The sequence below is a fragment of the Oryzias latipes genome, chromosome 24 (assembly GCF_053564925.1).
Source record: "Oryzias latipes strain Hd-rR chromosome 24, Olatipes_Hd-rR_3.1".
Taxonomy (NCBI): domain Eukaryota; kingdom Metazoa; phylum Chordata; class Actinopteri; order Beloniformes; family Adrianichthyidae; genus Oryzias; species Oryzias latipes.
The window spans coordinates 16,784,526-16,808,761 of NC_136260.1; the positions used below are offsets into that span (position 1 = coordinate 16,784,526).

Sequence of the window (24,236 nt, forward strand, 5' to 3'; positions counted from 1 at the left end):
TTAATTATACTGACATTTGCCATCTTAAGAGGCTCTGAGTTCATTACAGTTATGAATGAAAATTGCATTTGTGAAGTGCGTTATTATTATCATATTTTTGAAAGTTTTATTTTAATATCAAACGTGGAAATGTGACTCGAAATGTTACCAGACACGCTGTCACCCTGCCTCTTTCAAAACGCACGGGGGCGCTGTTTTACGCACAGTCATCTAAGTTACATTCGACTTTAAGGTGGACGTTTCCCTCCTTTCCGCGTTAAGTAATATGACACCTAGAAGAGTCGGTGAAGAAGGATGGACCTTTAAATTGACTGGGAGGACGGAAGGAAGGAACAGTCATCCAGGGAGCGCAAACGGACAGAGAAGGGGGGAAAGAAGAAGAAAACGCTTGTGTGCAAAAATCCACTCGTTTTGCTCCGGTCCGTGGAGATCTCAACTATTTGCGTCTGTCCACCTTCAACTGCAGCTTGAATCAAATGATCCCAAAGCGTCAAGTTTCACTTTTCATAGGCGGATGGGTGACTTTCCACGGCGCTTTGTGAGGAGGAGATGATGAAGAATTTCAGCAGCAGTCCCCTGCACGGCAACAACCAGACTCACAACCACATCAGAGAGCGAAACAACAGAAAGTACAGCTTACTACTCTCTGTGCTGCCGTGGCGCTTTTCCCTGCGCGGATACGGCTTCTGCATGTCCGCCTTGTTCCTCTTCTGCTTCGGTTCCCTGTTTTATCAGCTGAACGGAGGACCTCCAAAAATTTTGCTGGACATCCGGCAGTATCTCGGTGAGCACTTTTCCTTTTCTTTTCTTTGCGCGTGCTCTTAATGACGCGTTAGCGCGCGTGTCTAGACCCACATCTGTAGTGGGACGTTAGTAAATGATTATGAAGGTTCATTATAACGTTTGTTATATAATATTAGCCCATTCAAGGTAGAACTGTGTGGAAAAATGGAGACAGAGGCAGTCACTTTAGGATGACTGGAGTGGAAGCGCTTTTAAACCTTTTCATATGATCTAAGAAAGTGTATTCTCCAAATTTAATTCTCTTTTAAGTTTGTCATGCTTTGGCACTGATTTTTGTGGATGCTGTTGTATATTTATGTTGCGCGCTTCGGCCAAGGAGCGCTCATTACGCACAAGAGGAAGGCGCACTGGAGTTCTGGAATGCTTTTATGTGAAGCATCTGAATGCTTTTGTCATATTAAGAACCAGAATATGATGTAATGTGTTTTAAAATATCAATCTTGCTTTGGTGTAAATTAAATCTTTTGATTTCAAATCTTTCAAACACGATCAGATACAAAATCAGAGGTGGTTTCCCATCCGCATGTTTGGGCTCCAGCTGGGGGACTGCGTCTGTCAGTGCATGTGTGCGTTGAAAAGAGGCTGTGTTCTTACCTATTTCTCACAGAGAGCTCAGGCCTTTATGACGTGATAAACATCTGGAGCAGAATGAGAACCACTTACCAAGTGAACCACTAATCCCGGGGGTCAGATTAGTTTCCTGTCCACACACATGATCTTGTTGTGCACATGCGCATGCAGGCAGACTAAGCTGAAAAGGTTTGAAATAAATGGCAATTATGTTTTGAACTTTAAGCATTCTCAGATATGTCAGATGTAAATTGCAGGGTCTTTTATTGGATAATCTCATCAGTCAAAGCAGTGTCCTTGTGTTTAAGAGCCAAGTGAGTAAAGGACCTGGAAAGTCTTGTAATATCTCAAAGAGAGCCTTGTAATTTCTCTGAAGTGCTCTATAACCAAAACAAATAAAAGCTTGGTGTGATGATGGAGCAGCTATTAATAGAAATAACATTTGCATCTCAAACGCTCAGCTATGTGTGACGGATGTGCACAGAAAGCCTGAACATGTCAGTTTCTCAGACAATCTCTTCTGTGAGCTTGATTGATTGAAGAACGGCGGTGTTTATCAGCAGAGCCAAAATTTGTCCTAGAGTCTGGAGGAGGAGAAATCTTTGCTTCTGTTGCTTGGAGCAGAAAAGCTGTGTTTTAAGCTTCATGATAGAGAAACTCTTAGAGACACAATATGTTGCTCCATCAATGTGATTTATAAATCCAGAATGTTTGCCATAGATCCCGACTATTTAACCCAAAACGATCTACAAATCGTATTTGGCTATTTAGAGAGAACATATTAGGTGTTCTTCTCACCATCTTGAAGAAAACTCTTTCTTGATTTTTCGTATAAAGACCCACTCTGAAGAAAATCATGTTTTGATGTTTTTAATACATTCTTGTAGAATTTTTCTGATTAGGGAGGATATATATAAATAAAAGTAAGCTTATAATAGCATTTCGGACTATTTTTTATTTAAAATGTTGTGAGTCAGGATCAGAACCAAAAGCATCATTAGAAAAAAGCTTGTAGGTGTGATGTAGAAGCTACTACGGCAAGCCACAAGGTCTCTGATGACTAGCTCCATGTACGTCCTTGTTTTTCTCGTCCAAGCTGACATTTGGCTGGAAAGCTCAAATATTGCTCGGCATTTTTTTTGCACCAGTAATGTTAGGTTAGGGGTTTTAGGGGCTGTAAGCTAGCTAGCAGGAGAGTGTAAACTGGTGGATGTCAGGAAGTAGGGGCAGCCCTGTTTCACGTTCGTTTTAGAAAACAACACAGGTTTTATTATGGCTAAAAATGGCATAATCATAATTAAAAGACCACTGCTTTTAAAATTGATCAAAATTCATTTTTGAAGAGGATTTGAAGATGAGGGAAGGAGTAATGTGGGTAATAGGGTAATAGTAATGGAATTGTGAGGCTTGGTAGAAATCTAGGATATTGTATTTAATGATTTAAAAAAAATCTCTTTCACAATTGTCCCATGGATCTTTTAACTAGTGCAACAAGGAACACAATCTTCTTTAGGACATCACCCATAATTGATTTTAAATAAGTTTATTTATCTGCAGTTTCACTCTCCTCCTGCAAATGCTCAACATTTTCCACTTCGATCTGTGCCGCTTTTGGAAAGGTGAGGATTTCTGAGGGAGTCTGGGAATTATATATTAGGTGTGTGGGTTTCCCTCAGTCAGAGGGAACAGAGTGTGTTTTGTTGAGCCCAGTGGGGAGGTTGGTGTCTGAGGCTGTCACTCAACATGTAGTTGCAGTAACTACACTGCCATGCAGACCTTTAGACAGGGATTTACAGCCCACCGCTGTGAGTTCCCAGTCACTGACCTTGTCTAGCACTCTCTCAAGTCTGTCGTTTTGTGCTGCACCGATAAATATTAATATAGCTTTGTGTCTGCACAACAGAAAAAGTGTGTTTATGGCAAAATAAAATCAAATTTGACCTGACTGAATTAAATGGTTTTCTAAATCTGGGCTGCAATGTGCAATCTATATGCTATTTCCAAAAATGTATTCTAATAATTATCTCTTTTTCTGTGATTGAAACCTGTGTTGCAAATGAAGGTTCTAGAAACAACACATTTAGAGATGAAGCTTGTTCCTTTCCACATGCCACGTACACTCTACATGTTTGCACCAACATGCTAAATACCAACAAACTGTGGTTTCTAGATGCATAAAAAGACAAGAACAAGAGAAGTGGATCTACTGTAGGCTAATGCTTTATGGAGAATAAATGGTGAAAGTTATAAATCTTTTTTTTTGATGTTTTGATGCACAGATCTTCCCTGGAGCTTTGATTCATGACACGTTCTCCATCATTTTAAACCCTGAACTGGAGGTTGCAGCTATTCTCTCACTAATAATTTTGCCCTTAAGATTTTACCTAAGATACATTTTGCAGAGATGGAAAGCAGTGCATTGCTGATCAGGTACGTGTGATTACAAAGGACGCCTTAGGAACTCTGTCTCTTCTTGTTCCCGTTTGATCACCGTCATGGTATTGTTGGATGTAGGGAAGTTTAGACAAAGGTCTGGTTTAAAGATACTTGATTAAATATTACTATGTAATACTTTAAAAGGTCAATAAAAGAGAACCGACTTGCATGTCCAAAGCCCGGTCGTAGGCCAAAGATGGCCCAGGTTCAAATTTTAAAGGAGACATGATTTCATTTCTACTACTGCAGTTCCAACCCCAGATTGATCATTCAGTTTGCAGTTTAATTAATTCCCAATCATTCTGTTTGGATAATTTTTCTTCTTTTTTTTTTTTTAACATTTTGACCTCAACTTTAGAAAATTTTTTGCCCCTTAGAAGTATCTTTCACTGAATCGCTCTCACAAATTGTAACATTTTTTTGAACATTTTTAAGAAATATCTTGAAATCCATTCATATTAAAGGATCTTTTAGGCTTTGGAAAAATTCTGCACCTTCAATTCTAACATCTTTTTATATTCTGAAACATTTACAATGAAGAACTTCAAGATCCTGTTGTGGTATCACAAACAAATCTTCTAAGACAGAGATTTGGCGATGTTAACCTTTTGTCCAAAATGCAGCTTTAAAGCAGCTTACAAGGGTAGAAATAAATGAAAAGCAGTCCAGCTGTCTCTCAGCATTTTACTGCTAATGCCTGGTGAGCAGCAGACTGAGCTTGAGTGAAGTTGTTCATGTGAAAAACTACTCTTGCCTTCCAATTTTTGTCATTTAAAAAAGCAGTATTGAAGCAGACTTTGCAAAACAACGTGTTCATTTACAGTATGTGTAATGTTTAAGGCTGTCATATGCAATGAATCTCCTTTTTAGGGTGTGAAGATGCCATGATACTTTGCATCCACTTAACATTTTTCAGCTGACACAGTCCATAAGGTGGTAAAAGCATGATGGCTTCCTTTGCACTCCTCCTAAAATCTAAAAGGCAGACTCTGAAGTGACGTCAGATGGCTTCCGCGCCAAAACCATCAGTGATTTTCTCAGCGCTAGTAAATGAAGCTGCATTCCTTGCTGTGCAGAAGTAAGACACAGTCTGTTTACAGAGCTGCTTTCTATCCTGCAGGCTAACTCCTAATTGGCTTTAAAGGGTCAATAAAGGGATAACCATTTGTTTTTAGTCAATGGCAACCAAAGAAAGACTCAATGTTTTTACTTTGGCTCAATACAAAGAAAAACAAGCATTTCCTCATGATGTCATGATAGAGACTGTTATTTTAGGCTTGTACTGGTGAAAACTATTTTTGAGGAAATAAACTACCAATTGCTGTTTGGCATAAAACTGTAAACTTACTCACTGCAGTTTCCTGAATAACTTTAAACTCCCTTAAGGATCCAAAAAAATGGTGTCTGTGGTGTTTTTAGCATGTTCTTATAAAATTATTCTGATGATGGAGGACATATTTAAAGAAAACTAAGCTCGAAATTGCATTTGTAAGTATTTCTTTATTCAAATCATTGTGAGAAAGGAGCAGATGTAAGAATCCCTTTGAAAGGGGGAAGACTTCTTCTGCAAAAACACTCCCGCCCGCAGGGGGAATTTCTAATGAACTACTGCTGCTCTGCAGAAACTATGTCCTAGAAAACAACACAGATTTTTGGATTGGGTCTAAAAATAATATAAACATCATTTAAAGACAACTGGGAACATTTATAGATCAAAATATGATAGTCGTGGGATGTTGAGCTGAAAGACACGTCTTCTGGTAAATTCAAAGTAAAATTTAAAAAAGTGATGATAGGCTATTTTAACTGATGTTATATCTGGCATCAACTGTTTACCCTTTAAAATGTTACCAATACCAGGGATCATGGCCAATTTAGTGTGTAAATCATTTGTTACCATAACAATATACGTTTTAAAACAGATTTTTATTTGTTTTAATCCACATGAATTTGCCTAAAATATTGTTAATGATATTGAAATGCCTAACCCTATAGAGTTAATACATGCATTTCTGGCACCCCTGTCTCATTAGCATGATCCAAAATTACTTTAAAAATCCATTGTTGGTCCTGTTCATCATCATTCCACTAGGGCAGGGGTATTAAACTCATTTTGGTTCTGGGGCCACATTCAAGGCGTCTGACCCCAAGTGGGCCAGACCAGTAACATAAAAGCAAAAAACAGCTTTGTCTTTTCTTTTTTTCACTCAGTTGGAAAAAATGCCTCTACTAACATGGTAGCCTAATAACTTACTATTATACATTCATTCACAGAGGCAAATAGATCTAGAATAAAATACATTTCACTTAAAAAAATTGGTTTATTCAATTTTATACAGACTGAATATTTTACATCTGACACTGAAGCAATCCCGATAATAAACTCAAGAGGGGCTACGGAAAAACATGAAACACCCTGCCTAAAATGTAAATGTGCAAACCAATGAAAAATTAAACTACCGTAAACTCCGGGTTATAAAGCGCACCCAATTACATGCCGCACCCACCTATTTTAACATGCTTAAATATTTTTGTACATACACAAGCCGCATCAGTATACAAGCCGCTGCCTCGACAAAGCGCGTCCTGACTACCAGAGTGTGCATGGCTCATTACCACACTGTGGGCAGGTACTGGCCTTGTCTCAAGCTCATGTATCTAATTACACCCACATCTGAAACAGCATGGACCTCTATTCTGTTCACAAGTTCCTCAGTTATGGGTTTTTTTATTTGATTTTTTTTTATTTTTTTTAACTTATTGACAAACTAGGTATCATACATAAAATTACTAACAGTAACCATATAATCAACATTACATCCCTCAGTTATGATGAGGAAATTTACATCCGCGATCCCCCATTTCCCATGAGTCTTAGGGGCTAAAGGCGGGGCCAACGCCCGGCTCGCCACACTGTTGTTCGTGTTTAAGAATGAGCAAGGAGCAGCAGTGCATGGAGGGGTGAAAAGGAACAGCTGTCGCGGCAGCATTATGGTACTAACGGGGCTGGTTAAAAAACATCAGTAAAATAGCGCGCGCCTCAGCGCGGCGCGTTCGTCAGAAGCTTCCTTTCACAACAAACACTTGTTGCTCCCCGGACGCCTCTGCGCTCCGCGCTCGCCAAGCGGGCTCCTTGTCTCCCCTTCCTATCCGAAAAGCTCACATGGCGGCTGTGAGCTTTTCAATGCAAAATCCGCTCAGTCAGAAACCGTAAAAACGACCAAATGGATTTGTGTTTCCAGTCGTGTCCCGACAAAATAAAGGCTGATGTTATTCACACATATTTACGTGCAGCCAGCCGAGTCACTATGACTCAGAGGTAAATACACTTCTGAGCATGCGCTGTTCTCTCCGTCACGCAGCTGGCCGGCATTTCCATTTACTGATGGGGGATTTTTTCACGCTGCTTTTAACGATTGCTTTTAACTTGAAAGCTTTATCATATTGTAGCGGCGATCAAGTGCACGTTGGGTCTAATGGCACCAAAGGATTCTGGGATGCGGCCGGGCATGCGTGTTTCTTTTTGTTGAACCATGACTGAAGTGTCTAAGACCTGAAGTGACCTCCATGCTGTTTGGCTGCTCAGAGGTGTGTTAAAAAAAATGACTTGTGCTTGGTGGTGGATGGCGCATACAAAACCATTCACCGAGCCCGAATGTACGTACATGGCGGCCGCCAATCAAATCCATAAATTAGCCGCGTCACAGAATAAGCCGCAGGGCTGTGAGCGCAGGAAAAAAGTAGCGGCTTGTAGTCCGGAAATTACGGTAAGTTAAACGTGCAAACATTTGTGAACATAAGAATTTCTCTCCTGAAACTTCACCCAACCATCAATATCAGGATTCAAATCCTGTGCAGCAACACATTTACTGTCATTCAAGTGTGCAAAACACAATGAAATGTCCAAGAGTCTTTTCCTGGTTTGCTGCCTGAATTTTGTGACACTTGCCTACTTCCTGACCTTTAACATCAGAGGAGCTGACATCATGTGACCAGTTCACTCCAACATTGTCCAGCGCAGTAAATAGAGAGCTGACTATGTCATCAGCTGTTGTGTCCATCAACTCAAGAAACTCCACTGTGATGTCTCTTTAACACCTCTAATAAATGTGCAGAGTTGTGCAAAATCTGTATCTGTGCTTTCACCAATGGTGACCAAAAATGCAATAAATGACTGGATTCCTTCATTTCGCGCCCAAATCTCCTCAAAGATGTTGTATCTGCATCTGTTATTTTTGACAGACGTATCATAGCAAAGATTGACTGCTTTTTGGGGCACAAGTCTTCTGCAGCCTTCAGCGTTTTTCAATAAGTTCACCATCCGAAAATAGTTTGGAAGTTTGCTCCAACTTGTTTGCAATAAGGTGTCTGTCACTGGTCAATCATCGACGTCACGGCTGCTGTAAATGCAGACGGTTATTTTTTTGTCCGGCAGCTAATAGTTGATAAATCTTCTCTTTTCTTAACTGCCCTTGCAAATGGTGAAACTTTTCTTTATGGTGAGTCTCATAGTGGTGCTGAATGTTGTATTCTTTGAGCACCTGTTGATGACATACCAAGCATTCAGGTTTTGCATTCAGCTCTGTGAACAAATAAAACTCTTTCCATTTTTCCTGTAAAGCTCAGCCCTCCACATCAACCTTTTTTTTTTCTTTTTGACAACATTTTGGTCATTAGTGTGTCACAACTGATCATTCTTATAGCAACATAACAGTGGTGAGGCTCGCGCAGAACCAAACTACATCCTGTTCTTTAAAAACGGCTGCTTCTAAGAAATCTCAAAAACACTTCAGGTGGGAAAAGGCTTTCAGCAGTTTTTTGTTTAATTTTTATGGAGCGTATAACTCATCTATTGTCAGTTCTCAGTCTATTACCATTCACTTTTTTAAATGACTACTTCCTGTATTGAAAAAAATGTTACACCATGTTATTTTTGAACCTAAACGTATCATATTTGAAACTATCTATATCTCATAAAATAAAACATTAATTTTTTTCCCCTGTGGATTTCATCAAAAGGTTAAAAAACATCTTAGTCCAAGATAATTGAATTTTCTGTCAATTCTTTGAATATTAACAGGTTTAATCATATTTTCAACCAAAGACATTTATTCTTAATTCATGAGAAAACAAAATTCAGTTTAAACTGATCTTTGTGCGAGCCTGTAAATCAAATTGATAAAAAAAATTTTTTTTTGTAATTTTATGGATAATTTTTGGAATAATTGTTATTCCTTATTTCAATCAACTCTCCCCCTGTTTGTGTAAATCTGATGAGTGAATTAATTTATGATTCCTTAGAAAGGCCAGTTCTGATTTTGATTATAGTGACATTTCGAGGTTGATTAGCAATTTCTTTTTTACCTTTTTTGTGTAACAGCTACTATTTTTTTTTGTTGCTCGTCTTTTTTTGAGACACCTTTAAGTTGGTCACTGATATTTTTACCCAAATTTAGAAAAACAACAACATCTAATTATTAAGTGTGTGTTCTGCTCAGAAAATTAATATTAATATTTTGCAGCATTTAAACATTGATTCCTCATTTAAAGTTATATAAAGCAAAATTTGTTTAAATTCTGGTCAGCAGGATAACCAAAGCAAACCTTGTTTGAATTCAAGACATTTTGGAAGTAGAAATAAAAGCTTCATAATTGTATCCATTTTTAAATCTGTATCCTCATCACCTGAATGGTGTTGGTATTTTTAAATGCCTATTTGTTTACTTTGGAGGCTTTTATTATATTCCATGTTTTCCACAGACTGACTGACTCTTTCATCAAACAGTAGCTTTGTGAGGTTGAGCAATTATTTTCCAGTTTAACCAAAAACAACTCCTCCTAACTGTTCCTGAGCTGAATCCAGAATGGCAAATGCATCTGCCAAAGCAGCTGCTTGATACGGGACATGGTAACCCGAAACATATTGCCCGATGGTCGATGTCATACCTTGTTCAAGGACCTCTGCTTCTCTTTACTCCCTAATGGGTTTACCACAACTTCACCACAACTGAGTCTGCTCCCTTCATTTGATGGCAATGTAAAAATATATAAGGCTTTAAAATAGAAGCCTTAACTATATGGCAGCGAGATGGAGCAGCGATGCCCAACCCATGTTGTAAAAGCGTTTTTTTGCAGAATATGTACTGGATACGACTTTAACGTTTTTGCGTAGAAGACAGCATTCCTTAGATGTTTTGTGCATATGGCACACAGTGCTTAACCTACAGGCGTGCAGCTTTTGTGTTTTCTTGTCATTTTTGGATTTGGAGGTGGCAGTATGAAGGATGCTGAAACTTTCATTGGGAGTGAAAAAGATGTACAGAATCAGGAATAGCAGATTGATATAAAACAACACTCAAGACTCTATTGTTTTGCTAAAAAGCTACCGAAACAAGAAGAGAAGTTGAAGGTTCATAATACTAGTCAAATAGAACATGAAAGCAGTTTTCTTGACAGAAGAGTCAATTTAAAGTCTCCCCAGTTGACACACACCTGGGTATGTAAAATGTGTTCTCCACATTTTACCCATCCCCTGGGGGAGCGGTGAGCAGCAGTTACAACCACACTTGGGTACCATGTGGTGGTCCCCCCCTCCCCCCTTTTTAAACCATTAATGTTGACTATTTTTATATAGACCCATGACCACCCAGGATGGACACTCTTTCACTAGACCACTTATGCAGAAAACAGAAGAAGAAGAATTATCTGCTGTGGCACTGTCTTTTAGGCTGAAAAAGTGTTAGCAGAGTTGTTATTCACGCTTTGGTCCTGGCGTGTGTACCCAGTATCCGACTCAAAAACGGAGGAAAAATAAAGAGACATTTCCACGTTAGTTGAACTTCAACTTTTCACACACAACTTTTTATTTCTCAACTGCTTCCTCTTACAGGTCACGTGATCATAACAGAGCCACTCATTGGCAATCGTCACAACGCATCACTCATCACTTATGACTGATTATTACAACTGAGAGCAATACAATATGAATATGTTAACAAAAAGAAAAGTGAGCATACGGTTTAGCTTATGCAGAAGGACCTTTGTGAAAACACCAGAAAAAGACGTGTACTATCAGCTGTTGCTACATTCACACCGGGCATGTGAACGTGCGTTATCAGTATATGGTGTTCACACTGGACGACCATAGAGGGGCATTTTTATTTTTTTTATATTATTTTACTGTTCAATAACGCGTGTCTGCCAACTACAGTTGGAAGAGACTTGGTGCAAAATGTTAAAGGGGTGCAAATCTTGCAAATGTTGCTCAAGGTCTTTGCTTTGCAGTTCTATTCCAATATATGTAAGACTGGGTGTCATCAAATTAAGCAAAAAACACAATTATTAATTTCTCCTCCATGACAATTTTCAAACCGTTGGCACTTCTATGAATCGAAAGAAACGCCATCTACACTTACCTACCAAATCAGAGTCTCTGATTGGTCAAAGTTCAGCCTGCTTTAACTTTTAAACACACATTCAATGGCCGTGCATTTTGTATGTAGAGCTCGACAATGATTTTAAGTTTAAAAGTTGTGGTTTTTACTTTTTATTTGTAAATTGAATAATGTTTTTGTTGCATATGAAAAGTGTCTTTTAGATTTGATTTGAATTGATTTGATTTGGGGTAATTTATTTCAAAGAAATCTGGTTTTTGTTATGATTAGCATTGATGCTACAGGAATTGAATTACTGATGGCAAAGCAAAACATGGATAATGTCTCAACTTAAAGGTTTGTTTGAAAATTCTTTGAATCAATCTTCTAAAAAAACCAAGTAGTTTGGATACACAATAAAGATTAACACTTAAATTAACAAAAAAAAAATGGATGCACAAGAAAAACCAAAGCCGCAAAATAGATTTGTCCAAAAAAAAATTGTTTTTTTTCTTTGTTCAATAAACTACAACATTTACCTTTACACTGCAGTTCCACTATAGGTATTTAACTGAAAAACACCCCACAGAAGCTACACAGAAGCCCTTTTTTCTACAGTGAAAGACAGATTTTACAGAAGCTCTCCACATTTCTGAAGGCCAAGACAAACAGAAGAAACCGGAGAAGAAAGAGATCTTAGATTACTTCTTACCTTCCACGAAATTATTATACTTTGCAATTGGTTGATATTTATACTGCTGCCATCTTTTTGTGAAGATATCTCTAAAGTGCTTTACAAAAATAAAAGAAAAAAATATCTAAATATCCTTTTTTTTTTGTCCTGTCTTGAACCAGGGACTGCAGGACAGCGTTTCCGAAACATTGTGGAAAATACGTAGCTGGAATGTGGTTGTTGTAAAGTAAACCTCACCTCCACCAAATATTGCACCTTAGTTTCAAAATGCTCCTCTCAGACCCACCTTTGTCCACCTCAACTGCCCTTTTTTATTGCTTAAAATTCTCACTTAAAAAAAGAAAAAGCTGGGGCACAAAATATAGCTGCATGTGCTGACATCCACACTCAACTATCACTTGTCACATTCACCAACCCTTTACTTTTCAAATATTTGTGTGTGTTTTTGCCCGGAAAACAATGTTTCCTTTGCAGCTGACATTGCAGCTGAGGCAGGAGGCATTTCGGACACTACAAATGTTCCGATCTCTTAAAAAAAACAGATTTTCCAGATGTTTTGAAGATTTATTGTGAGTAGAAATAACATTGAACAGCATTTCTTCCAAGTACTTTGTATTTTGTCAGCTTGAGAAAAACTCTTCATAAATGTTGAGGGATATTATTAAAAGCAAATGTTTCTAAAGCCCTACTCCAATCATCTTTTGATCTGTTTAAAAAGCGTTGCTGGTGGTCTTTTAACTGTGATTATGCAGTTTTTAACCAAACAAACTACAACAAAAAAGAACATTTTCGGCAGAGTGGCAGTTGCCCATCACCACTGAGTTGTGGGCGTGTCCGTTGGTGTAAATCAACCCATCACCTATAACTGAGAGTTGTCTGTTTACATGCTCTCCCCCTAGTTTATAGCCCCTCACAGCCCCTGTTGGTGCAACGAAAACAGCAAACATAAATCAAATCTATCCAGCTGTACAGTTTAGAGCCAGATGCCCGAAATCAAACATACATGGATCTATTCGTCGACAAGTGGATGTATCAGAATAGGCCGGAGCAGGGAGCTTGTGGCCTGCCCATTGTATTTGTGATGTCACAACTATACACTTTTTAACCAGCATTTTTAACCACTCCTGATTTAAAAACATTTGCTCAAAGAAACACCCAGAATTGAAATTTTAAGCCTGATTTTCTAAGACACCAAAAACAGTTTTCATGGCAGTGGGTCTTTAGGATGTGTTGCTGCATTAGGTCGTTTTCTTACTCGAACGAGCCTCCTGCTCCGCCCTTGAGAGAACTTTCTCTGGTCCTGATTCAGATTCTGCTGCATTTCCACTGACCCAGCCGACCTCTTGGCTCAACAGCAGCTCTTTGTAGCAAAAATTTCCTCCGCTGCGCTATCGCTCTTCAAAGACTGCCACACTCCCTTTTGTTTCATCCTGCTATGTTTTTACTCCTTGTTGTGTTGTGCATCATAATGTTTGAAATAAACCTTGTCCACCTCTGCACACACACACACAACTCACCCAACACTGATTCATTGGCAGTGCCAGCTGAAACAGTTGTTTCTAATCTCTACACAGACCTCCATTATACGCTCGACCACAGTATTTCAAAACTGTCTCTCTCTGCTTTCTTGTCTCATCTTGGCTCTGTCCCACAACCGATCGGCTGCATGTGTTTCAGTTTCTGCTTGTTTGATCTCTGACTGTGTGAGTCTACAGGCTCTAAACAAGTTGATAATTTCAGGACGTTTATGTTTAGACTTTGGTGTTGCAGTGCAATTAATTTTGGTAGCGGAAATTATTGATAGTTGAGCTTCTTTTAACTATGATTGCATTGATCTGTGGTTGCTTGTCAGCAAAATAGAAGACATTGGTTGTGTCAGAATTCCTTCACCAATCACTACATAGAGCAGTGCGAGAGAGTGGGTTCGCCATTTTGTAGCACTGTCCGAATCTACAATTGCAATATTGAGAGCCCTAGAAATTTCCCAGAAGTCTCTGCAAAAACCCAGAGTGCATCGATGCTCACTAGTTTGGCGAACATAGACCACAATGCATTGGGTCTGAACAATTGTTGCCAAAAAAAGAATTTAAATGTATTTTTTAATATAATATCAATGTTTTCATCTTGAGAACTCAGTGGATTCATAATTGGTTGTCATAAAACGCTCATATCAATTCGATTTTAACATATTATTATTTTAACATATACTCGCCGTTTAAAAAAAAAGTAGTGAGCATGGTGTCCAAATTGCTTTTGAATTCCAGGGCACTACATAGTCTCGCACTATATCGTTTTTTTATTAAGGGAATAGGGGGAAATTAGGACATTGCAATTCTTTCTAAAATAATGACAAGGAAAATAAGTTAAATACCATTTATGGTTTTTGTGGTTTTTTGGTATTCTATGTACTCTTTCATTGAAATTTACATAACAGTCACAGTTTTAGCATAAAAAAATTCATTTTATCGGCCCACAAAGACCCTTTTTTTATTCTAATCTTGCAAAATGAAACTGAGTAGAATCTCGTATTTACTGTCTCAAAATGATACAAAGAATAAATAGTTACAATGCAATATGTTACTGTATTATAGCACAGTTGGTTAATGGTATATAAAACGTTCAGTTTTTTCATTGGTAAAATATAGATGATCCTTATATTTCACATTTTATGCAATAAAGATTATTTAAGCATATTAAAAAAATGTAAAAATGAATTAGACAAATATTAGTTTAAAAAGTCTTTTATTATGTTTTTTTCTATAACAATTTTAATTTTCATTAATTTTATTTCATTAAAGATTTGACCGAAGTTAACAGTAGTCGAAATCCACTCTCATCACTCTTAAGTTTGAGGCAAACACAAAATTATTAAATATTGCAGTTCCATAAATGACCACTAGAGGTTGGTTTCAAAAGAGAACATTTTCCTATTGACATCGATGCAAAAAAAAGTCCAACTTTACAACAAAAATAATCTTTTATTTTTCTTGTTTTTTCAAAAATAATTCCTTAGTTTATTGCATTAATCATTATTATGGCCACTCAGAATTCTACGAGTGGCGTCACAAATGATTGGCCTGGTTTAAACATGTCTATGCAGCGCCACTTTCAGCTATTGTTGATTCATGAATATGCCATAAGGTCAGCTGTGGAAACTTGTAGTAAAAAAAACCAAAACATTGACTTTTGTGCAAAAATCTACTTAGCTTGTGTCTCATTTCACTCCAAAGCACAGGTGCTGAATTAATAAACAGACTTTTGACAACAAAGTCTTACAAGAAGCATTTAGTCTTTTAGCTAATTGCTTTTCCAACTTCCTGGCACACAGCTCAGCCTCTTTGACAAATGAGTGTCCATTGAAAGCCATTGCATACTTCGTGCAAAATATGTAACTGCAAAACCTGAGCAGATGAATGAATAATGAAAGCATAAGGTTTGTTGTTTTAGGTCATTTTTTGTGTGCTTTGATGAAAAGTACCTACAGATTTGGCATACAATTTAGTAGTTTCCCTTAAATCTCTTTTTTTTAACATCTTTTAATCCATATTCTTCTTTCTAAAAAGTTAATTGGATTTAGAATATAATGACAAACAAAAAGAAAATATAAAAATGTTTAGTTTTTGAGCATAATATAGTTTGATACCTCTTCACCTGTGTTATATTTCAATAAATATCAGTATCCAGTACAACTAAGCCAATATGTTTATAGATTTTTCTGAAAGAAAATAAGTCTCGACCACTAGTATTTATGTTTTTCCATTAAAATTTTACATTTAAACAAAATTTACGAGAAGTCGATTTCTGGCAAAGACGTTTGCGACAAATAAAAATGGTCAGAAAACCTTTTTTGAAATTTTGTATTAAAGATTGTGTTTTAAAATGACTAATTTCCCCAGAAATAATGAACTTGTCCACACTTAAATTGCACTTCTAATCTTGTTTTAGGTTCAGCCAAGCGCTGAACTGAGCCTCACTTCCCCACAGGGTGCTACTTGATCTTTTCTGTATAACAAGAAGCAGTTAGAAGATGCCTGTCTTGTTCAAGGTCGCTGTGACTCACAGCAAAGCTCTGATTGAACTATGAAGCCTCTAATGGGATGAATATGGCTCAGCCAGCTGGCCTGAATCTATGCATCTCTTAATTTTAGTGAAGTAAAACAAGGAGATATACTCAGTTCAGGTACTTGAGCTGTGCATTTGCTAATGTCTAATTTACAATCTAAGTTCTTGCCTGTGTGCTTCCAGCAGTTTAATGTAATTTATGTGTGTTATCTGTCTTTTTTTTTACTGCCCACCACCCCTCAATCCCTGTTGTTCCTGAACTTGTGTGCATGTCTGGCAACTTTTTAGTGAAGCTTTAGCTGCTATCCAAGGAGGGGAATGCAGTGAGTCATGCTTGGTACTGTTTCCTCATTAGACAGATGTTCTTTGCTCTGCTGCCTCCTTTATCTCTTCTCTCCTTATCTTCTCTAATCCCTCACTGGCAGTGTCACTTCCTGGACCAGAGTCTTAATGAGAAGGGCCAAATCTCTGCTTATTTATAGGCAAAGTTGGACAAATGTACCCACGCAGATTCTAACACTTTGATGAGATGTCAGCCAGACTGAGTCTGTGAAGTTTGACCCTCTGGATGTGGGCAAAAATAACCCCAAATGACCACAAACACTGTACTGGCAGGAAGCAGTAATTCATTAGAAACTGTTGGTGCAGAGTAAGCCTGCCTCTACTTCCCATCATCCATCTGTTTACACTTATCCCACTAGCACACAGCCCCTCAAAATTACAATTAAAAGCTTAATTTTCTTCATGTCTGATCTCCATCATGAGAAAAATGCCATGATTACGTTAAAAACACCAAAAAATAGATTTTTATCTAAGTGGGTCTTTAAACCTTTCAAGGTTTCTTTCATAAAAGAAAATGGTTAAAAATCCTGATTATTGGGTGCTTTTCATATTGGAAAGTGAGATTTTGGCACTAAACTCTGCACTGGGAGACGATAATAAAGTGAGTATTGTTACAACTGGAGCCTGTTGGACGAAGTTCAGACCCAATATTTTCTAAAAGTCCTTCTTGAGCCTAAGGGTTTGCTGAAAACTTCAAGCTATTAAAGAAACTGTGGTTTTACACTGTGGTACTCCACCTCTATGTATGAATGCACAGAATCAGCAGCATGTGAGTGCTGTGCTTGTTTGCCTCTGCCTTTAGCTTAGCAGGGTGTCCATTGGGTGGATGAACACTTTGCCTTGGCTAGACAAAGAAAGGTTGAACACATTTAACCTTTCAATACACCATTCATCTGCTCCTGATGACAAAAAAAACAACATTTTTGATTTATAGAAAACCACTTTACAGAGAAAATGATCTTTCTAATGACCCATATTAGGTGTATGGTTCTTCAATGAATGGTTTAAGAGCTTTGTGGTTTGGGTTTTATTGCCAAAGACGTGTCTTGTAGTAAAAATTGTGGTGAGAGAAATGACCAAAAAGTGTTCACTGCAGGCCCAGAGGAAGAAGAAGGGTGACAGCACTTCTTTATGTCTTTAATGGCCTCATATACAGCTTTTCCAACATCATTATTGTTTTCTTTTCACATAATTAATTTCCTGAACTGTTTTGTTTTAATGAGCTCTGTTAGAGTCTGCATGAATAACTCCTGATTTGTTTGAGTTTATTTCCAACAGTTTTGATCTTCACTTCCGTCATTGTACTTTTCCCCCTTTGACTTTATAGACACACTGATTTAATTGCATCATTGTTTATTTCAGCTGCAGACGGCACCAATTAGCCATAAACACTGAGTCTGTCACAACAGAATCAGGGCATGGACAGAGAACATTTGGGGGTTTCCTGCAATGTCTGCTATCGGGTAATAAGCAGCAGATACTTTGAAGCCTGTGGGTTTGTGGGGTGGGATCTTTTTGGAGTGGCTTCCCACAGATGTTATCAGTGGCCGATGGGGGAATTTGGACAAATGTGAACTCAATAAACTCTGGGTTTTAGCTTGTTGCAGTCCAAAAAATGTTAAAGTATGCGGGGAATGTCGAACTAACATTAGAGCAATAAAGCTATATGCTTGAGGAAGTCACATGTATGCAAATAATCAGCGTTATCCTAGATTGCGTTGCTTCTACATGCAAGCAGATGAGCAATTGTCTGCCGGGTAAAAGGAGGTGTGACTTTATGAGTAACCCTCATGTGAGTCCAAGGATGCAGTTTTTCTTGTGCAGAAAATTTGTCAGAACAGGGTGTGTAATACGTGTGCTTTATATGTATGTCAGTACTAGGGCTGCACGATATGAGAAAAACTCGCGATGTGCGATGTTGGTGATTAATATTGCGATAACGATATAATTCGTGGTATATAAACAATAGGCAAAACAACCAAAAACATAATTTCCATTTCACTGCAACCGTTTAAAATTTATACTCCAACTGACCCTTGTCAACGTAGGAGGCAAACATCAAACATAAAAGGGCTCATCTGATTGATCAACAACGTAAACGGGTCCTTCCCATTGGTTAAATGCATAAAGGGATTTATTTCATTTGTTCAATATTTCGAGCTGCCATGAGATTGTTTTAGCACATTTAAGGTAACCATTTATTGCGATTTTCGCCGTCTTTTGCGGTATGCATTTTGCACAGCTTAATGTCGCGATAACGATAAATTTGCGGTATATTGTGCAGGCCTAGTCAGTACTATTTCTCAAGTATTGTAAAAAAAAAAAAAATTCACATGTGGTTTGTGGGCTGCATGACTGAAACTGGACTTTCAAAAAATCTAGATAACATGTTAAGGAAAAAGTACATGATATTTGTTGAAAGTGAACCTTTTCAGTCAAGTCCAAAGTTGGTTTCCACAGTTTGTGTTGTGGATGCAGGTTTTTCATGTTGCCCTGCTTATGGACACCTGATTCAGCTCATCATCAGACTCTGCAGAAGCCTGACAGTGACAGTCATCAAAGGCAGGGGTGTTTGAGCAGGGTTGGATTGAAAAAATACAGGACAGTGTGTCCTGAGGACCAAGGTTGGGAAACACTGTCTTAGAGATAGGGTGATGAGCTTAGGTACTCTGGAGGAACTTGAATTGGAGCCCTCATACTACGCATCAAGAGAAGCCAGTTAAGGTAGCTCAGACATTTCTTTTGTACTGCGTCTCTTTGTTGGCCGCATGGCACCTTGGGGTTCCCCTGGTAGAACTGAAGAAAGTTTCTGTTGAGAGCGATGTCTGCACATCTCATTTTAGACACAACACAGCTCTGGATAAGCAGAAGGAGATTAATAGATATTTATTTCTCACTGGTTGCCTGTGTTATGTACAGTCTAAAACACATTGAACTACATCCTGCATTTTACACATATATACTCAAATGTTCATGTATCCTGCAGGAACAGAGCCGACTGAATAAATGTTTCAACGTCACACACCAGCTGTGGTTTCACCTGGCACTGACCAGAGCTCAACAGCATAATGGAGCCTCACAGTAGTTTCCGTCGAGTGCTTATTTTTGAAGCCCATGGTGGAGGCATGGAGGTCAGCGCTGTGCCTCAATCCACCATGTAATTACACAGTTTCTCTTATTTTTTTGAGGACTCTTACATCAAATAACACTGCTACATTTATTTAACCATTGTGCTATCTTAGATGACCCCACCCTTACATTGACGTGTTATTCCTACCATGACAAAGGCGGATAAAAGTGGAAAGATTTCATGGAATCCATGGACACCAGTGAAGATCACGAATCATTGAAGAAAAAAGGTTCAGTGCACTGTCTAGTGGGTCTAGATGACCCAACTCCCAACGTTAAAGTGCCTAGGATAGCACAAGGGTTACAGAAGTTTTCCAAAAAGGGTTTTTCAAATAACTCGCATACTATTTTGGAAAATGAAAGTTTTTCTGACAACATATTTGGTGAAAATCTTGAACAAAATCTTGTTGTTTTTTTTAAATGTATGCAAAGAGAAAATGTTTTTTAAATAATAGAAAATTCTTCCCTGCTGCTTATTTGGTTTTGTGAATTGATAGCAAGTGACACCATTTGGACATGATTCTACATGAACAGAATGCGCATCTCTAAACCGAATCAATACTGATTTGTTTTAGTAGCATTTTCTGAATTGCTCATCTCCTGCCCAATGGTGATACAATCTCAGCTTTAATAATACTATCTAAAAGCCATTATGATAAGTTTATATTCTGTTTTTCTCCAGAGAACAATTCTCTGGCTTTTTTTCATCACTTTCACTCACTTTCAGATTACATTTTTGTTTTTATCTCAATTCTTTTCTTTTTCCCCCCACACTCCTGTATAACACACTGATCTACACCTCACTGATGACTGACTGCTGCTGCTGCAGAGACAGCAGGACGTCTCCTCCACTGGGGAAGCCAAAGACGTGCTGATTGACACATGGACACACATTGTTACAATTATAAACAGTGGAAAGCGTGTATCACCTTCCATCAACAGAAAAGGGATCTTTCTCAAAGCTGGATAAGCCTCGGAGCCAAGTTTCCTGCTGAGAAACTAGTCAATTCCAAAATAATCAGTAGGTGATTTGTTAATCAGTACAGGCATTTCACCATGTTTAACCCTTGTGCTATCCTAGGCACTTTAACATTGGGAGTTGGGTCATCTAGACCCACTAGACAGTGCTCTGAACCTTTTTTCTTCAATGATTTGTGATCTTCACTGGTGTCCATGGATTACATGAAATCTTTCCACCTTTATCCACCTTTGTCATTGTAGGACTAACACGTCAAAGTAAGGGTGGGGTCATCTAGGATAGCACAAGGGTTAATAGTATATGAGTCAGTTCATAATCATTATGAAATTGTTTTCAGGTGTAGATGTCACAGAAGTTAGTTTAGCTATTTGCCAGCTCATAGGAAGCTGACACATTAATCAGTTCCTGCTGGCCGCCAAAAAGCTAAATACATAATTATTATTTGTTCCTGTTTCAGAGATTTTTGCTTTTCATCTTCCTCACTTTCATAAAACTTCCCAAATGTTGGATAGCAGCTGCTTTTCCTGTCTAAGTTTTCCTGACCCCTTTTTTCCGCTATTACAACTTTATTCAGACCCACACAAACTCCCACAGGAAGCTGAGCGGTGAGAGTTGACTTAGGTGGAAACTTACAGTTTAGACTAAGAAGATGCACATTTGTTTTTGGGTTTGAATTTTTTTCTTATGAATAAACATGTAAAGTTGTTCTTAGACTTGAGTGAGCAGCTGCATTTGCATAACTGACAAATAAAAGGGGAAGTGTTATTTTTAAATCAAATAAATCAAGTTCTGCTGTTTCTTGTTAAAAAACAAAAACAATAAACTGGCTGCTCATGATCTTTTATCTAAAAAAATACTAAACAACAACTCAGATTATCTTTTGATCTATCTTGAAGGTCTTTCAATCATGATTATGCTGTTTTTAGCCAAAATCAAAAAACCTACAGTTTTGTAGGACATAGTTTCTGCAGAGCGGCAGTAGTCCAGTAGAAAATTGCCTCCGAGTCATGGGCCCCTACTTCCCAACATCCATCTCTTTACACCCTCTCCAGCTACCTTACAGGCCTCACACCCCCAACCTAACATAACTGGTGCAATAAAAATAGTGAGCATTTTTTGAGCTGTTCATCCACACAGTTTAGAGCCAGATAAAAACAATGACCCACTTGGATCTAGTTGTTAACATGTGAATGCATCAGAAAAGAGTGGTGCAGGGAGCTTGTGGCTTGCTTTTCTAAGAAACTCTTGCCACTCTGCAGAAACTATGACCTAGAAAACAACCAAGTTTTTATGATTTTAGCTAAAAACGTCATTAGCATAATTAAAAGACCAATGGGAACGCATTTGAAATAGAGCAAAAAATGATTGGAGTGGAACTTTGTAGATGTTTAACTTATTTTATTTTAATGTTAAATACTTACTTTATCCTGTGCAAGCATTGGTTACTCTAGGGTTTTCCGGAGCTGATTTTACACTCAGATGAGCGTAAAACCAAACCAAAATAGATAACCTAAGCTCAGCATGAAAATACAAACAGCTGGAGAGAAACTGCATGTTTTTACCATCAAGGACGCCTTTTTTAATTCTTTGTGGCTCACATCAGCATATAAAAAATGCTTGGCATGTGGTAGCAGGAGGTTTGTCACCCTAGGGGCTTTTTATGCAGCTTTTCTGCTGTCCCTTTTTTTTAGCCTTGGACTTGAATAACCGCCTTTCATGAATTATGGCAATAAGATAAAATTATTGCAAAAAAATTTGGTTGGCAATCGGTTGTAATCCTAGATGATAAATGACTGATGGGATGTTGTCAATTATTTAAACCAGTATATTAGAGCCTTTTTTATTCATAATGATATATTAATTATGAAAAAGCAGAACTGTTTTTTTTCTTGAAGGAGTAGAGAGAAAACTCAAATCTGCTTCAATCAAAGAAAAAAAAAGTGTTTATTATTACCCTATGTCCATTTTCCTCAGTCTAATTGTTTTCTTCCAGCACAACTGCTGCAATTCATTAAAGATGAGTACAGAAATAGATATCAAAACAGAAATGTTTTACTATGCGGACAGATTACATGACAGTCTTCCAAAATTTTGTTCCACACATGGATTCCTGTAATGTGAGAACAATTAATCCAGCAGGTCGTGAAGTGCAGTCAGGGTTAGCTTTGAATTTTGTCCTGAGATGTTTAAATGGGGTCATACACAACATCTACAAAAGTGTTCACCTCCCTGTCCAAACAGTGTTTTAATGTTCAAATTACCACTCTTTTGATCTATTTTCAAAGCGTCCTTGGTGGTCTTCTAAATATGATTATGATTATTATTATTTTTAGGCTAAATCCAAAAACCAGTGCTTTATTAGGATATAGTTTCTGCAGAGCGGCAGTAGTTCATCAGAAATTCACCTCTGAGTTGTGGGCGGGACCATTGGTGCCAAGTAAACTGACCTCTAACTCTCATCATCCGTCTGCTTACACTCTCTCCTACTAGTTTACAACCTCTCACACCCCAACCTAACACAATCAGTGCAACAAAAATGGCGAGCAAAATCGGAGCTTTCCAGCTGTACAGTTTTGAGCCAAGTGGCAGTTTGGAGGAGGAAAACAAAGACATAGGTTCTACATCAAAGCTACAAGCTTTTTCCAACTGCTTTTTTGTCTGCATGTAATGAAAGACTTTTTAATAAAAAAAATACTCAGAAACGTAATTTTTAGCTTACCAGTAATTTTACTTTACACATGTCCGCCATCATCAGAAAAATGCCAGCAGAACATGATAAAAACATCCTAAACATAATTTTGGTTAGAGTGGGTCTACAACCTGTCGCACACAGCATGCCTGTAGGAGAAAAGTGCCTGAACATTTTTCACCAGATTGTCTACTATCCTGCGTGCAGATTTGCCCACTTTTCGCCAGAACATCGCCAGTGTCCACTTGTAGGGGTAGTTGTGACTGACGCACAAGTGTTGTGGAAATGATAGTGCTTTGCAGTATCAATGTACCAAAGGTAAATTAACCCTTGTCCTATCCTGACCCCACCCATTGACGTGTTTTCCCTACCATGACAAAGGTGGATAAAGGTGAAGAGGATTTCATGTAATCCATGGACACCAGTGAGGTTCACAAATAATTTAAGAAAAAAGGTTCAGCGCTCTGTGTAGTGGGTCTAGATGACCCAACTCCCAATGTTAAAGTGCCTAGGATAGCACAAGGGTTTGGGTTCTAATGGTACATATATCTCATTTTATCAATGTATACCAATTAGACATCATCACAACCAGGACTTTTGAAAGACATTTTTATCATGTAACTGTTAACATTTTATATCTGTTAGATCAGGAGTTTAGAAAAAATCAGAGTACAATTTAGACTGTAATTGACTAACACAAAGATGTTGTTTATTTGAAAAGTACTTTTTTTTTACTGTTTTGTTTGCTATGGGCTTGTAGCCAAATGTCACAAACAAATAATTAAAGCAGGCTGATTTCTGTTTTTCTTACTTTTACCATGTTTATCTTCAAGCCCCTGACAGAGAGATGCCGTTGAGAAACAGAACTTAATAAATATCAAAGTAAAAGCACAGAGCACAGACGCCTTTGTAAACAATTCATTGGCGAAATGCTTTTATAACGACTGGTCTTATGCGGCAGGCTTTTTTAAATGTTTAGAATTGTACTGGCGGCGCTCTGACACTAAGTTCATTCAACTGTTGGATAACAAGGAAGTGTTTATTAGTTTGGTTTTAGCAAAATGGCTTTTTTGAACTTGAATACTTTATAGAGCGGTTCTCAGTAACAAGCTGTACAAATCTGGCATCTCTGTTGGTGATAAAATTCTGTTTTGTTTT

At 37.9% G+C, this 24,236-nt stretch overlaps 1 protein-coding gene across 2 annotated transcripts in view; it reads left to right on the plus strand.

Annotated features, from left to right (window-relative positions):
• The first annotated feature begins 321 nt into the window (after nucleotides 1–321).
• usta (uronyl 2-sulfotransferase a) overlaps nucleotides 322–24,236 on the plus strand; it is a 59,162-nt gene continuing 35,247 nt past the window's right edge. Inside the window, exon 1 of one of the 2 annotated variants that reach the window (XM_004083493.5) lies at nucleotides 322–784. In XM_004083493.5, coding sequence (XP_004083541.1) covers nucleotides 550–784 — 235 coding nt within the window. In that variant the 5' untranslated portion in view covers nucleotides 322–549. The remainder of the gene's footprint in view (nucleotides 785–24,236) is intronic. The other variant, XM_011491622.4, reaches the window with a different exon arrangement.